Raw genomic sequence first — 14,880 nt, 5'->3', positions numbered from 1 at the left:
GCCACACCCCTCCCCCCCCTCTGCAACCCGTGGCGTGGCCGGCCGGCCCGTGGACTCATATCCAGGTCGACATTTGCGGTGAACTCCATGCCGTGCCTCATCACCAGCGTTTCCTCCTGGTGGCATACGACCTCCACTCAAAATGGCCCGAGGTTCTGGCTGCTGGGTCTATCACAACCGAGGTCGTCACGGGCTTCCTATCCTCTCTTTTTGCACGATGGGGCGTGCCTGACATTATCACGACGGATAATGGGCCTCAGTTCATCTCAGCCGACTTCGCAGCTTTCACGGGAGCGAGGGGGATAAAGCATATCAGGACCGCCTTGTATCACCCCCAGGCCAACGGGGGCGTAGAGAGATTCAACCAAACCCTCAAGAATGGACTAAGAGCACACCTGGCGGATGGCCTTCCTTTCTCTTCCGCACTACAGGGCACTCTGTTGCATTACAGAGCAACACCTCATGCCACGACTGGCACCTCCCCAGCTTCCCTTATGCTGGGACGCGAATTGCAGCTGCCCCTTGATCGCCTCCGTCCTCCAACAAGAGCCACTCCAGCATCAGCAGTCTCTCCAGCCAGCAGGGTGGCCAATGAGCAGCAGCGGATGAGGCGGCGATTTGATGAGAAGCACCGGGCAAAGCAACCCGCACTTACGGTGTCAGATTGGGTCCGCATTCGCCGGCCAGGCCGTTCACACAAACTGGACTCATTCTGGACAGCGCCTGTCCAGATTACTGCTCAACTTGGACCAGCCACCTTCCGTCTGGCCGACGGGTCACGTTGGCATGCCAGCCGCCTCAGGAGAGTGGCATCACCTACTCCTTTGAATGAAAGACCTGTAGCAGATCTGGACCTCTCCGAGAGGGACTACGATTTTCCTACTGCTTGTCCTGGGACACCGGTGAGGCGCCTTCAAGAACATGGGGAACCAGCTGTGCCCGAGGGACCGGGGCCTCGTCCAGCTCGGGTCCGCCTCCGACCTCGTTATTTAGACGACTACGTGACTGAGTTCTAGCTAGTGCTTAGCCTGTTGCGTGGCAGAATACCCACAAGGCTAAGCGGGTAAACCGGCAGTCTACCCGGTTTGCTCAGCTCAGGAAGGGCTTTGTTCTGTCCCTTGTCTAGTTGTTTGTGATTTGAGGAGTTTTCCAGATTCCATCAAGGGAGGGGGTAAATGTAGCATATGGCCGTTTACCATACTGCTACACGATGTTACGGCAGTGTCGCAAAGCATTGGTGGGTTGGGTGACAACTGAGACCTGTGACATCAGTGGAATAAAAGACCGTTGAAAAAGCAAGTCGTGTCCTCACGTTTTTCGGACACAACAGTGAATTTCTGATTATGTTATATGAAACGTTAAAGTGAGAAGACCATGAAAGGGTTAATCATGTTTAAGTAGAGTTTTCGCTCCGAAGTTGCTGCTCTGCCCATCCCCCCACTCTGCCCATCCCCCCACTCTCCCCCTCGCATCAATTAAGAAGCGGTTGGCTTCAAAGGCTGGAGGAGCGTTGTCTTCGCGCGATACTTTTCGGCGCACTCCAGCCATTTATATTTCTATACCGGGACAACCAACACCATTTGGCTTTTTAACGACATGGAGAAAACACGGAGAAGACTCGCCCCTAACCGGGAGCACCACCGTCAGAATGAGAATGCTCAGGTAAGTAATCATCCTTTCTTTGTCGAGAGACGGGTACCCGCGAATACGAGTGTCGTCGTAACAATCTGCGTACTGAGCACCGAAGGACTTGTTACTCGCGGCGTACTGTAAACTCTAGGCCGTCAATTGGTTTTAATTTAAAGCTGCTTTATGTAGTTTTTTTTCTACACGAAGAAACAATGGCAAACTACGAACACAGCAATTTAGGAACAACGTACATGGCTTGCGCTCAGGCAGTTACGGCAAGGCCGCGTCGCGTTGAATTTATGTGGTTTATATTTCGGCAAAAATGAGACAGAAATTGTTAGTTTCTGTACTCATACCGAATTGAAATAAGTAGACAAATGAACCAGTGCTCTGGCTCGCTGTATTATATTAAACTAGACATGTTTAGCCAGAAATCATTTTTTCTCGAGAAAAATGTATTTTTTAAATTAAATACCGAATGAATGAGGCGGATTGCAGGCCAACGCGAGCTGCTTTACTGTGTTTTCAAATGCCAGTTGCTTAATTTCACAGAGCATCCGAAGCGTGTATCCAACATGAGTTTTATCATCACAGGTTCAAATACTACTCTGTACCATTTTATTTATTACTATCGTATTTTGAGTTAATTTACATAATCATATTCATTTTACTCTTTTTTTCTGCCTGTCAACTAAAATGTCCATCGATTTTTGCCCAGTTTTTAATTTAATAAATTATATTATTTGTCTCTTTTCCATGAGACTAGAAAATGCATGCTGATTAACTCATACTTTGTTTTATTAATGGAGGTTTTAGTTCCATCTGGTCTACTTTCCATCCTGTGAAAATGTGTGACGACAAAACATTGTCGTATTTTCATGAATGCAAGTTGGAAGACAAGTGTTGAAAACATTGGCAAAGACAGATAAACTTTGTACAGAATTGCCGAGATCTAGCATAAAACTCTTTTTCACCATCTCAGTTGTCTACAAAATTAACAATTTTCCCTGTTTTTCCCTCTTCTGCCCTGATGTGTAGGCTCAAATGCATAAAGCCCAACCATCAGGGCAACATACACCTCTTCTCAAAGAGAGGCCTGGTGCTGAGACTCATTCCGGAGCCTTCTCCACAAGGTCAACACCATCATCATCATCAGAGGAGTCTGTGTCATCCGCCCAAAGTGGAGATGACCACAAACCAGCATTCAGTGAAGGGAGGGGGTCCCGGTCGTCCAACAGCAGTGGATCAGAAAAGGACCACATTGATTTGCATGAAGCTAAGGCCCTCAAGGCAAAATGTAAATCAAAACAAAAAGGTATGAAATCGAAAGGAACAGGGAAGTTAAATGATGGCCAAAAAAGGAACTACCACCAATCTTCGTGGATGTGACACGTGCCTCAGAAAATACGCACAAGAGAGCAAGGCCAAAAACCCAGAACTGATGAGGTCAACAAAATTAAGGAAGCATGTTGCTACCTTATGTCAGCTTCTCGACCTGAACAATCAGGAACTCGAGCAAGTTGCTCGTTTTATGGGACACGACATTAGAGTCCATTGTGAGTTTTATCGGCAGACCGATAAAACTTTCCAAGTGGCCAAGATTGCCAAACTACTGTTTGCGATGGAACGTGGGACAGAGTCGCTGAAGGGAAAGAGTCTGCAAACCCTGGACTCTGTTATCACTGGTATGTAAATTAATATATTTTTAAAGTCATCCCCTTCCATTTATTCTTTTCTCCCTCTGTCTTTGTTTCCACGACAGTGTGCATGTCTTTATCGGCATATTTTCTTTTACCTTCATATTTTAGTGTAAAATTATGTTTTCTGATTTCTGACTGTGAATATTTCAAAAGGAAGAGCACATGCAGCCACCTCAACCAAAGGTCTGAAAGGTGGCAAAAAGAGAAGACCAGATCCAGGGAGACGACAGGAAGCTCAAGATGGTATGTAATAAAAATAACATTAGTAGTCATAGCAGGAAGAGGGATGCCAATATATGCTCTAGAGTTCATGCTTGGAATTAATATAGAAACCGTGAATCATTTCAAATTAATCACATTCAAACGTTAGCCCTAATGTTGACCAAATGACCTACTTCTAAGTTACAACAATTTTTAGTTAGACACCAATTGATCCCAGTTGCCTCTGCCTCTGGCACCTTTAACCAGAACCTTTTTTTCAATGATAACAATAAGCAAACGAAAGCACGCACATATGTATGTCGAGTTATTTGGGGGGATGTTGCAGCAACTTGACAGGCAGCTGCTTCTCACTATCCTCACACGTGTGCTGTTCTGACACACATCTGTCCTGTGGATTAAAAGTAACGAACAATGATCAAAGACAGAACTTTTAATCAAACAGGGAGTTAGTGATAACATGCGATCGATACCGTTCTAATACCGTTAAACTACTACTGATTAAAGCTGGTTAGCCTGTCGACCTCACAGTGCAAAGGTGCAGGGTTCAATTCCGGTCCTAGTCTTCCTATGTGGCGTTTGCTTATTTTTCCCACCACATACCTGCGTGGGCTTACTCCAAGTACTTCGGTTTCCTCCCACATTCCCATAACATGCATGGCTGATTGAACACTCTAAATCAGTGGTCACCAACATGGTGCCCGCGGGCACCAGGTAGCCCGTGAAGACCACTTGAGTAGCCCGCCAGTGCCTGGACATTGTGATTTGCTAGTAGAAATTATGATTTAAAAATGCAAACATTGGCAGTACTGTGAGACATTTCGAAACACGATCAAAGTCTGACAATTTAAATCATCAAGTATTAAAAATAACACATCCTCATATTATTGAAGGTATTTTGGACAAATATGTTATTTCAGACGTGTATCAATTTGGTAGCCCTTCACACAATCGGTACACATGAAGTTGCTCTCACCCTCAAAAATGTTGGTGACACCTGCTCTAAATTGTCCCCAGGTGTGAGTTTGAGATGGTTGTCTCTGTGTGCCCTGCAATTGGCTGGCAACTTGTTCAGGGTGTCCCCCGCTGACCTCCCAAAGACAGCTGGGATAGGCTCCAGCATGCCCTGCGACTCTTGTGAAGATAAAGCGGATTGGAAAATGGATGGATGTTTAGTAATTCCTTCACCTTGACAGCTCTCATTTTCTCTGTGTCCAGACCATTTGCATAAATGAGAAAACCCTTTCATTCTCGGAGCAAGAGTGAATGTCTTCCATCCATATTTACATGGTGTAAATGTCATCTTTCACAGAATGAGAAGTGCCACACTCAGCTGTAGCAACGAGATCTGATGATGAAGATGATGGAGGCGGTAACAGTACCAACTTGGACACTGAAAACACAGGTAATGCTTTCAGTTTGACTTGGACCATCTGTCACTGCACCATTGCTATGTTTCTGAGATGTAAGGAATTTCATTTGAGTACATCATCTTGCTCCAAGGCACCTACAAAAGGCCACCGAAGATGCAGTCAATTAAAGAAAGAAATTATGCTGATGACGCTGATGACGACATGAGTGATGTTTCTGGCAGTGAATATGGCGGTAATGTTTTTTTGTCCGACTTGAATCCTCTTTTGCTGTATTACTGGCATATTTCTGAGATGCATGTGGAAAGAACTTTGATTCTATCAAAACATTATTTTATAGATGGAGGGGTGTGCCATAAGACAGTTAAGAAGACTGTCAAGAAAAAAAAGACAATGTTGGGAAGACATGGATTGGGTGAGTCTCTAACATTGGCACAAGTGACATGTTACAGACCTGGCATTAGTACGATTTTTTTTCCTTACTCTAAGTCAGGGGTGTCAAACTCATTTCACTCTGTCAAACTCAGGCCCCATTGGCCTCGGTAGATGTTAAGTGGGCCGAGCCATTAAAATTATACCGTACTCTGCTATAAAGAAGCACAAGAACATTCGGAAATGTAGAAATTTAATGAACATATCTTTTTACAAAACATTTCATGAAGCACCTTAGATTTCCTTAGACAAATGTACGATTGACTTTTATCATTCACATATATGCATCGCAACTGATTGTACAAGGGCACTAAACAAGTAATTGGTGTTGAAAAATACAGTGATGCGCTTTTAGATTAAAGGAGATTTGTGAAGAAAGGAATTTTTAAGCCTTGTGCATATAAATTATAAATTTAATCCCTGCCTATACCTTACAAACTAAAGAGAGTGCCATTAAATGTGTAAAGAATAATCAATTAAAATGTCCTTGATAGCATCTGCTGTTTTGGGTCCGTCCGTCTCAGTGACAGACTTAGACTGCTGTTGTCTTCTTCTCAAAACAATGTGTCTTTCTACTCTGATCAAAACGGTGTGTCCCCTAGCGGATACTCCATGAATTGCATGTTATTCAAAATTTTCGTTCCATGTCTTTTCTGCATTTTTTTCACTTTTAAATGATCCTGCGGGCCTGATCAAACCTGCTTGTCGGACGGTAACGGCCCGCCGGCCGTATGTTTGACACCCCCGCTCCAAGTCCTGATTGTTTTTTGTACATTCCAATATATCAGGAATTACAAATGTGTATCATCAAAGCATATTCACCCAAAGTATATTATTATTATTATTTACAGTCTATGACGCATCTTTCACACATGGCCAAGAACAACCATCAACATCAGGGAGCGCCACCAAACGAAAGAGGATTGCAACACTTACACATGACGACGATGATGTTGAAGACAGCGGTGAGTCAGTGCATCGTCAACACAACTCAAAGTTTCATTACCATTATACTAACATGCCAACTTTCTTAGATGAAGAGGACAAAAAGACTGGACACAGATCTCTTGGGAAGAAGAAGACAGCAGTTTGAAAAGAACATAGTGAAGTTGGTAAGATGAATTTCTGTTGGATAGATCCGTATAACAATTTAAGAAACTCAAACAGCACAAGTCACTGTGACTTGCAGATGTAAAGACGAGTCGTTGAAGTGGTCTACTCAGTTGTAAAATTGTCTTCAATTTCTATTGTATAGCAATTTCTCTTACAGGGTTATGATATAATTTGGTTACAGTAACACACTGATTGTAATTGAATCCAATTTTTAAAAAAAATCTGACCAAAGAGAGATACAGTCGAACCTCTCAACAACGAAATCATGTTTGCAGCCAGAAATATTCACATTCACACCATCACTGAGCAGGAACTGATCCCACACAAGTCATGCGAGTATACCACTACACCACAGGTGTCAAAGTCAAGGCCCAGGGGCCGGATTTGGCCTGCCACATCATTTTATGTGGCCTGCAAAAGCAAATAAAGCATGTCGAATTCCATGAGGCTTGCTAAAGTCTGAACCAAAATCTCAAAATGTCATATGAAGTCCACAAGAACAATCATTATGTTTTACTTCTGATTTTAAAAGTAGTTATCCATCAATATGTTATGAGTGGTGTATGTAATGTGGAGGTGATTAAATATGTATATGGTCTCCCAAAATTCATAATGGCCCTCCAAGGGAAACCATGACTACAATGTGGCCTGTGCCAAAAATGAGTTGGTCACTCCTGCAATACACCATCAGCAACCAGAAGTTACATATTTGGTATCTGACATTTGAATGGATTGTAAAATAATGCATTTCACTGCAAACAAGGAAAACTGGTAATGCATACCGTATTAGATAATATTCACCACATATGTTGCTCTGAAATCGGCACAGTGGTTCAGGCTTTGATTGTAGCTTCGAAACATGAATGTCAACAGTGCCGCTGGATTACCATTTATCGCGGCCTCTGTGTGTCATGGATTTTTTCAAACATATTCATTAAAAAAAAGTGAAAATGCTGCAAAAGGTCCTCAAGAGGCAGTGAAAATAATCAAAACAACAGCGAGTCACATAGAGCAACATATACAGGACTGTGTTTACTGTATTTCGTTATTTATACACTAACCTAACCTAACCTAACTTATACATGTTTAAATATATTAGTATATAGCATTAAGTACTGTTAATTACTACAAACATGCATGTATACCAGTACATTTGGCCTTATAAATATTTATACTCATACACATGTTCATATACCTATATGGAGGGTGGGGGGGTTTTGGTACTTAGCGGATTTTCGTTTATCGCGGGTGGTTTCGGTCCCCATTAACCCCGATAAACGAGGGATCACTGTAGTTGCAAAGACTGTTTTTTCTGTATGTTCTTCACAATAGAAGGCTTCAGAAATAGAAAACAAAAGTTTGGGGCATGCTGGAGCCTATCCTAGCCGTCATTGGGCTGTAGTCAGAGTACACCCTTTAGTGGTTGCCACCCAATTGGGGGGCCCACATAGATAAACAAGACATTAAAGGCGGAGACTAGGCAAAAAACCCCACATTAATTTTAAGGATATTGAAAAATATTAAATAATGTAAAGAGCATAACACTCATGAATCATGCCTTGAGGGAAATTGCTGCTGAGGTGTTTTTAAGTCAACAAAGTTGCTTTAAACTAGATGCCTAAAACATGTTTTGAATCAATGCATTTTTGATAGTTTTTATTCTGGTCCTGTTATCAGTCAAGGCAGTGTTCAGATCTGTTTATATTCAACTAAACCACTAATAACCCTCTTTTTTCCCCTCCAGAATTGGAAACTAAAAAAAGGAAGAGACCCGGACTCCAAAGGAAAGAGCAGCAATTGATCGACACCTTTCAAAATTTGTAGCATTAAAGAAAGTTCCAAGGAAAGATGACTGCGTTAAGTGTCGTAGTCAAGCATCGCCAGACCTTGAAGACCGCACATGGAGAGATATTCCACAATGAAATTATTAAAAGATATGTAATTGGGAAAAAAGCTTGAAGATGAAAGATAGAGAGAGGGAGAGACATAGGGGGGAGATAGATGAAGGGAGAGAGGGAATGGGATGAGAGAGAGGGGAGAAAAGGAATAGAGTTTGAAAGCACAGTTATTTGGTAGGGTATATGTGGGTTCATGTGTCAGGTTGTGGCGCAGCAAGTTTTTTTAGTGTGCGTTTTGAAGGTTGAAGTTTTTCAGGTGTTCTTGTAAGTTTTGAATAAGAGTACTTTTGTTTGTCAAAAATAAATCATAAAGTCAAGTCAGCTTTTATTGTCAAATATGCTCTCTGTGTAATGTACAGCACAGATTAAAATACTTTCCTCTCTCAGCCACAGTGCAAACATGTGGCGTATTGAACACACAAATATCAGAACTAAATAAAACTAAATAAATGACAGTACCCATAAATTAATGGTGATAAACTGTTTAAAAATAATATATCTGATTATAAATTTACATCATTAAATGTTTAGTAAGGTGAACGGCACCTAATCTACTTCAAAATCATTAAGAACGCATGGCCAGTGCCCGGTCCTCACTTATCTAGTTAAAAACTTTTTCTTAACCTTTGGTGTTTTATTTAATCTAAAGGAATGTATTGCCTAAGGGCGCCCTCCTGTGTCTAGAAATGTGTCTTTTTCATTTCTTTTTCAAGCAGAAAGGGTGGTCCTCGCTTTGTAGGCCTTTTTACTCGGTCCTCACTGTGCAGCAAGTGCAGGAATGTGTGTGTGTGTGTGTGTGTGTGTGTGTGTGTGTGTGTGTGTGTGAGAGAGAGAGTGTGTGTCTGTGTGTGTGTGAGAATGTGTGTGACTGTGCTCGTAAAAAAAAAACAGTTATGTAACCAGGTGAACCTTACTTAGATGCTTGTAGTGAAGGCTTCCTTGTTTAACAAATGTAGCACTGTCACTTTAAGAGCCACACTAGATCAAAACACGCGGGAACATATGCAGCGTGTGAGAATCAGACCAGAAAGGGTGACATGCACGTAAAGGAGGGTAGTCGCTGAACTGTGCCCACTGCTTGTCCCAACTTGATACACCCATGATCGTCCTCGTAACCCTGGCGATATTCAGAGCTCAATATCTGGAGTGGTTTGGGTTGGAGTTTGACATCTACCACTAGTGAGTCGTGTGAACAGCTGTACAGCGCAAGTGTTCGCAATGTTATAAGATGTAAATATGTTTTTTTACTGTAAATTATATGAACTGTGTTATCTGTTCTTTAGAGGGGAGATCATTTATGTTTGACCACGTGCTTTGTACACACCCCACACACCGAAACATATCGAGTAAGTGTGGCTGTATCTCAAAACATTGGGTTGTAATGATTATTTGTTCTGCACTCAGAAGTATTGTGGCTTGTAAATAATGTATTTTTATTTCTGTTTTCCTATTAAGCAAGCCACTGCTGTTGTCTATTGTGGTGTAATTGTCTGTAATCTGTTAAATAATTTTCTTTGATCTCTTAGATCCCTGTTCGACCTCTTTTAAAATTCAGTTAAGATCTCAGTCTTTCATCTTAATGCTGAACAAGTCTTCATTGTTCAGTCGGGAATAAAGCCCACCTAAAAATTATTTTGTGTCCAGTCCAGTCTTTCCAAAGACCCGGCTACAGTTATACTAACAGAACAAATAGAATGTGAAGTAATGTGCAGTTTCATCGCTCCGTTTATCGGCCTTTGATTGGTAATGTCTCAGACAACTCTCGTTTTCAGCCAATACTGCGCAGGGAATGGGGAGTTGGGTTATGTTTAGGGTAATCTGTAAAAGTGAAATTCAAAAGACTTCTCGCGCATGATGTTATAACGTCGATGTCACTTTTCAAATAATTTTAGTGGTTTGAGTTTGGCTATTTTTGTGGTGACGAAATTATTTCATTGTTTTATTAAAGGTGAACTACGGAGTGGATTGAGCCCACTGTGTCGGTCGTTTTCGATTTGTTAGGGGAAGTGTTCAAAAATACCGAACTCGTTTCCTGTTCGCGAATGGCACAGAGTGATTTGCGTCGGCGCTGCTGGGAGTCAACATCAACGAGCATCAGAGGTAAACTACATGTTCACATGACCATGGCGATGTTTTTCCGTAGATTCCAATGTCGTTTATGTCTTTGGAGTTCGTCGGCGTTTACGTTAGTCTTCTTACAAGTTGCTAGTTGCAGCGTTTGGGTGACATCATGTCGTTCGCTAACTGCGGCCTATTATTATCCCTGCAACTCACTTGATTGACAGCCTGTCAACTAGCAAGATAGGACGCTTACTATTGTTTCTATTTGAATTTGGTTCTTTTCTATATCTGAGTAAAGATAACCATTTTGCAACGCCCGTGTTCTTGTTGATTGTCCAATCGATATTTAAACAACCGCATCCACAGTCAGTGTGAGGCCACGGGGTGTAATATTCGCATTTTATGCTTTTAATGTTACGAAACAAGAGAGAGTTCCGTTCTGTCCAATTTATGCAGAGATGGACAATTAAGAATATGCTCTTTTCCATTGATATCCTGGCCACAAACAAACCTTTAAGACAATATGAATGCAAGGTATTGCAGTCAGTTTAATAAACGAAGACAACTCACATCAGCCCAAATTATTCAATGTTTGTTTCCCTGTGTGTCTGATAAAGCCCATTAATCGTGGGGGACCCAGCCACAAAATAAAACCATCTACGGCATAGCGACCATATCATAGCATAGTTTATTAGAATTTAAATGATCAGGATTTTTGAGTACAATCACCAAAAAAAAAAAAAAATAATAATAATCACCAGTCCGGTAAGAGCAATATCTTTATTAAATAGACTTAAGTTTTTTTCAAAACTGTATATAAGTATATACTGTTTACAGAGTTTCAACAAAAGAGTATTGTCAATCATTAGGGTTTTTTTTTTTTTGTTGTTGTTGTTGTTGCCATGCCCCAAGTAAGGAAAGGGCTAAATGACAAGGAGTATGATTTGAAAATGAAATCTTTATTTGGTAACAAATTATCAACCTTTTTAGTAACTGTGTAGCTGCTTTCAAAACATGCAATACATAAAATTACAGTTGGAACCTTTTCAAAATCATTTTACTGAAAGGGATCATCCAGCCAGGATCGGCTCCAGCACCCTCCTCCCCACACACACTTGAGTACTGCATAGTATTTGGAAACACACTATGAACTCACTGAACAGGCTCCAATATTTTAGGATGTCATAGTATATAATTATATAATACAAGCATAGAAGGCTATGAGGAAAAAGTAATATTTCAAGAAGAAATATGTGACGTTAGAATTGATTTATGTCATAGATTCATTATGTTTCCCTCCTCTAAAGGACACTTTACGTTTGGAGGTGAGAGGTCCTCCTTTGGTCGCCATGGATCCTTGTGCACATGCTCGAGGAGCCCCAATGAAGTCCAGGGCCTCGGTCAGAAAAGAGGTAAGCAACAAGAATTGATGCTGCACTTTTTTTGGGTGTACCTGTATCAGTTTATGAAAACTGGCAGGCTTTAGACACTTTGCTTGCCGTGTTTTACACATTTCTTCTGTCTGTGGGCCGTGGTGCATCATTTTCTTTGGAATCCGAAAGATCTTTTTCTCTCTTCAGTTTATTATAACACGCAATGATGCAGCAAGAGTGTATTATTTAAGTGTAAACAAGAAGCATGTTTTGCGATCAAATGGACAGTCAAGACGAATGGTAGCTGCCCGAGATACTGTAGTCGTAGAAAAAATACAAAGCTGAAGTGAAGTTACGTGCAAGTAACCTATTCCGATACAGTTACAGACTAGTTGCCTGTTATAAAATGTGTTTCGTAATGTAATCCAAATACCATAATATTAATCTCGTGCCGCTTGAATTACTTTGATTTACTCCATACCAAAGGTTTGAAAAAATCCCCCCACCCCCCCCCACCCCCCGCTCCAAAATAATCAAAATGATGTATATTTGCACAAATTTTTCTGGTCTTTTCTGTACAATTGTTGTTTAATATGTCTGCATTTTAAATGCAAGAGGAAACCTAGCACACGCAATTCCCATCCAAAGCATCATAACTGTGAGGCAAATGTCATTTTACTCTCAACATTGTTTACGTAACTGAAATTGTACATAAAAAGGAGCATTCATGACTTGGGGTTCCACTGCTGTTTGAATTGCATAATAACAGGTTCCCTGAATGCTAAATACATACTAGGTGTATTTAATTCATCAAATAATCCTTATATTCAGTGTCATTACAATCCTTGACTGATGCACAAACCAATGACGTGACAATGTTTAAAATGTACTGTATATAACAAGGCGGCCCGGTAGTCCAGTGGTTAGCGCGTCGGCTTCACAGTGCAGAGGTACCGGGTTCGATTCCAGCTCCGGCCTCCCTGTGTGGAGTTTGCATGTTCTCCCCGGGCCTGCGTGGGTTTTCTCCGGGTGCTCCGGTTTCCTCCCACATTCCAAAAATATGCATGGCAGGCTGATTGAACACTCAAAATTGTCCCTATGTGTGAGTGTGAGCGCGGGTACTTGTTTTTCTCTGTGTGCCCTGCGATTGGCTGGCAACCGATTCAGGGTGTCCCCCGCCTACTGCCCGGAGACAACTGGGATAGGCTCCAGCACCCCCCTAGTGAGGATCAAGCGGTACGGAAGATGAATGAATGAATGAATGAATCTATATAACAACAATACATTGATTTGCTAAGTAATTTCAACCTATATTCAATTTAACACACCACAAAGTAGTCGTCCGATACGCATTCTGTTACCTGGCTGTGCATCAGTATCAGCCGATACCTACCAATATCACACCATTTGAAATATATACAGTATATATGAGTGGGGTTTCTTGTAATTCTAAAAGACTGAATACTCATTGAGACGTAAAATGATTGCTGTCATGCATTGGTTAAAAACCTGTGAAAACTGGATGCATCAAGAGTATTGTACTGTAAACCCTGTCAGCACACTATATCTGGACGTAAAAGCTACTACTTACTTTATTTTGTTCTTCAGTTTAATTCTATGCCATGACCTTCGACTTATGTGTGCAGACTGTACATGACAGTGGACCAAAGTTTGTCAAGAGCCTCTTGCGGAGCAAAAAGGATCTTTGCAGTATCAACCTGGACCTCTCATCCAAAGGCAGCACAAGAGTGACAGAGGTTTGTCCGCATCAAGAATGCAAACATAATACCGGTGCATGCCGCACATACTAGGGTTGAGCGATATGGCTTCTGATAAAATATTATATCTCAAAATCATTGCCAGATATCTCGAACGATACGATTGCGATATTACAATGGGTTCAGTGAAAAATTAAACCTTTTGAAGAAACAAAAATACAAAATGTCATTTCAAAATGATGTGGAAGGTGTTGCTTTAGTTTTTTTCAAGAACTGATGGTGACAGCCATCCATCCATCCATCCATCTTCTACCGCTTATCCGGGGCCGGGTCGCGGGGGCAACAGCTTTAGCAGGGAAGCCCAGACTTCCCTCTCCCTAGCTACTTCTTCCAGCTCTCCCCGGGGGATCCCGAGTCGTTCCCAGGCAAGCTGGGTGACATAGTCTCTCCAGCGTGTCCTGGGTCTTCCTCGGGGTCTCCACCCGGTGGGACATGCCCGGAACACCTCACCAGGGAGGCGTTCAGGAGGCATCCGAATCAGATGCCCAAGCCACCTCATCTGGCTCCTCTCGATGTGGAGGAGAAGCGGCTCGACTCGGAGCCCCTCCCGGATGACCGAGCTTCTCACCTTATCTCTAAGGGAGAGCCCGGACACCCTGCGGAGAAAACTCATTTCGGCCGCTTGTATCCGGGATCTCGTTCTTTCGGTCACGACCCATAGCTCGTGACCATAGATGAGGGTTGGAACGTAGATCGACCGGTAAATTGAGAGCTTCGCCCTTTGGCTCAGCTCCTTCTTCACCACGACAGACCGATACAACGTCCGCAACACAGCAGACGCTGCACCGATCCGCCTGTCGATCTCTCGCTCCCTCCTGCCCTCACTCGTGGACAAGACCCCAAGATACTTAAACTCCTCCACTTGGGGCAAGATCTCCCCCCCGACCTGGAGGGGGCACTCCACCCTTTTCCGACTGAGGACCATGGTTTCAGATTTGGAGGTGCTGATTTTCATCCCAACCGCTTCACACTCGGCTGCGAAACTCTCCAGTGAGAGTTGGAGAGCCCTGTTAGAAGGAGCCAACAGCACCACATCATCTGCAAAAAGCAGGGATGCAATACTGAGGCCACCAAAACGGACCCCCTCAACGCTTCGGCTGCGCCTAGAGATTCTGTCCATGAAGGTTATGAACAGAATCGGTGACAAAGGGCAGCCTTGGCGGAGTCCTACCCTCACTGGAAACGATTCCGACTTACTGCCGGCAATGCGGACCAAACTCTGACATCGGTGGTATAGTGACCGAACAGCCCGTATCAGGGGGTTCGGTACTCCATACCCACGAAGCACCCCCCACAGAACTCCCCGA

The 14,880-nt window shown here is 42.6% G+C and overlaps 1 protein-coding gene and 1 long non-coding RNA gene across 7 annotated transcripts in view; both read left to right on the top strand.

The window, feature by feature from the left end:
- The first annotated feature begins 3,058 nt into the window (after positions 1 to 3,058).
- Positions 3,059 to 9,202, top strand: LOC127611332 (uncharacterized). Of its 2 annotated transcripts, XR_007965289.1 has the most exons (8): positions 3,059 to 3,314; positions 3,483 to 3,572; positions 4,861 to 4,953; positions 5,052 to 5,153; positions 5,259 to 5,333; positions 6,202 to 6,315; positions 6,385 to 6,462; positions 8,208 to 9,202. It is a non-coding gene; the product is annotated as an uncharacterized LOC127611332 (long non-coding RNA). The 2 variants fall into 2 exon arrangements; XR_007965288.1 differs by having other exon boundaries at positions 3,061 to 3,572.
- Positions 9,203 to 10,196: 994 nt separating this feature from the next.
- The window catches only part of akap11 (A kinase (PRKA) anchor protein 11), a 35,147-nt gene continuing 30,463 nt past the window's right edge, over positions 10,197 to 14,880 (top strand). For 3 of the 5 annotated variants that reach the window (XM_052081727.1, XM_052081724.1, XM_052081723.1), the window contains exons 1-3: positions 10,467 to 10,546; positions 11,748 to 11,834; positions 13,442 to 13,552. In XM_052081727.1, coding sequence (XP_051937687.1) covers positions 10,511 to 10,546; positions 11,748 to 11,834; positions 13,442 to 13,552 — 234 coding nt within the window. In that variant the 5' untranslated portion in view covers positions 10,467 to 10,510. The other 2 variants (XM_052081725.1, XM_052081726.1) reach the window with 2 other exon arrangements.

This window comes from Hippocampus zosterae, chromosome 12, assembly GCF_025434085.1.
Source record: "Hippocampus zosterae strain Florida chromosome 12, ASM2543408v3, whole genome shotgun sequence".
Taxonomy (NCBI): Eukaryota; Metazoa; Chordata; class Actinopteri; order Syngnathiformes; family Syngnathidae; genus Hippocampus; species Hippocampus zosterae.
This window is presented reverse-complemented; position numbering and strand designations above follow the sequence as displayed.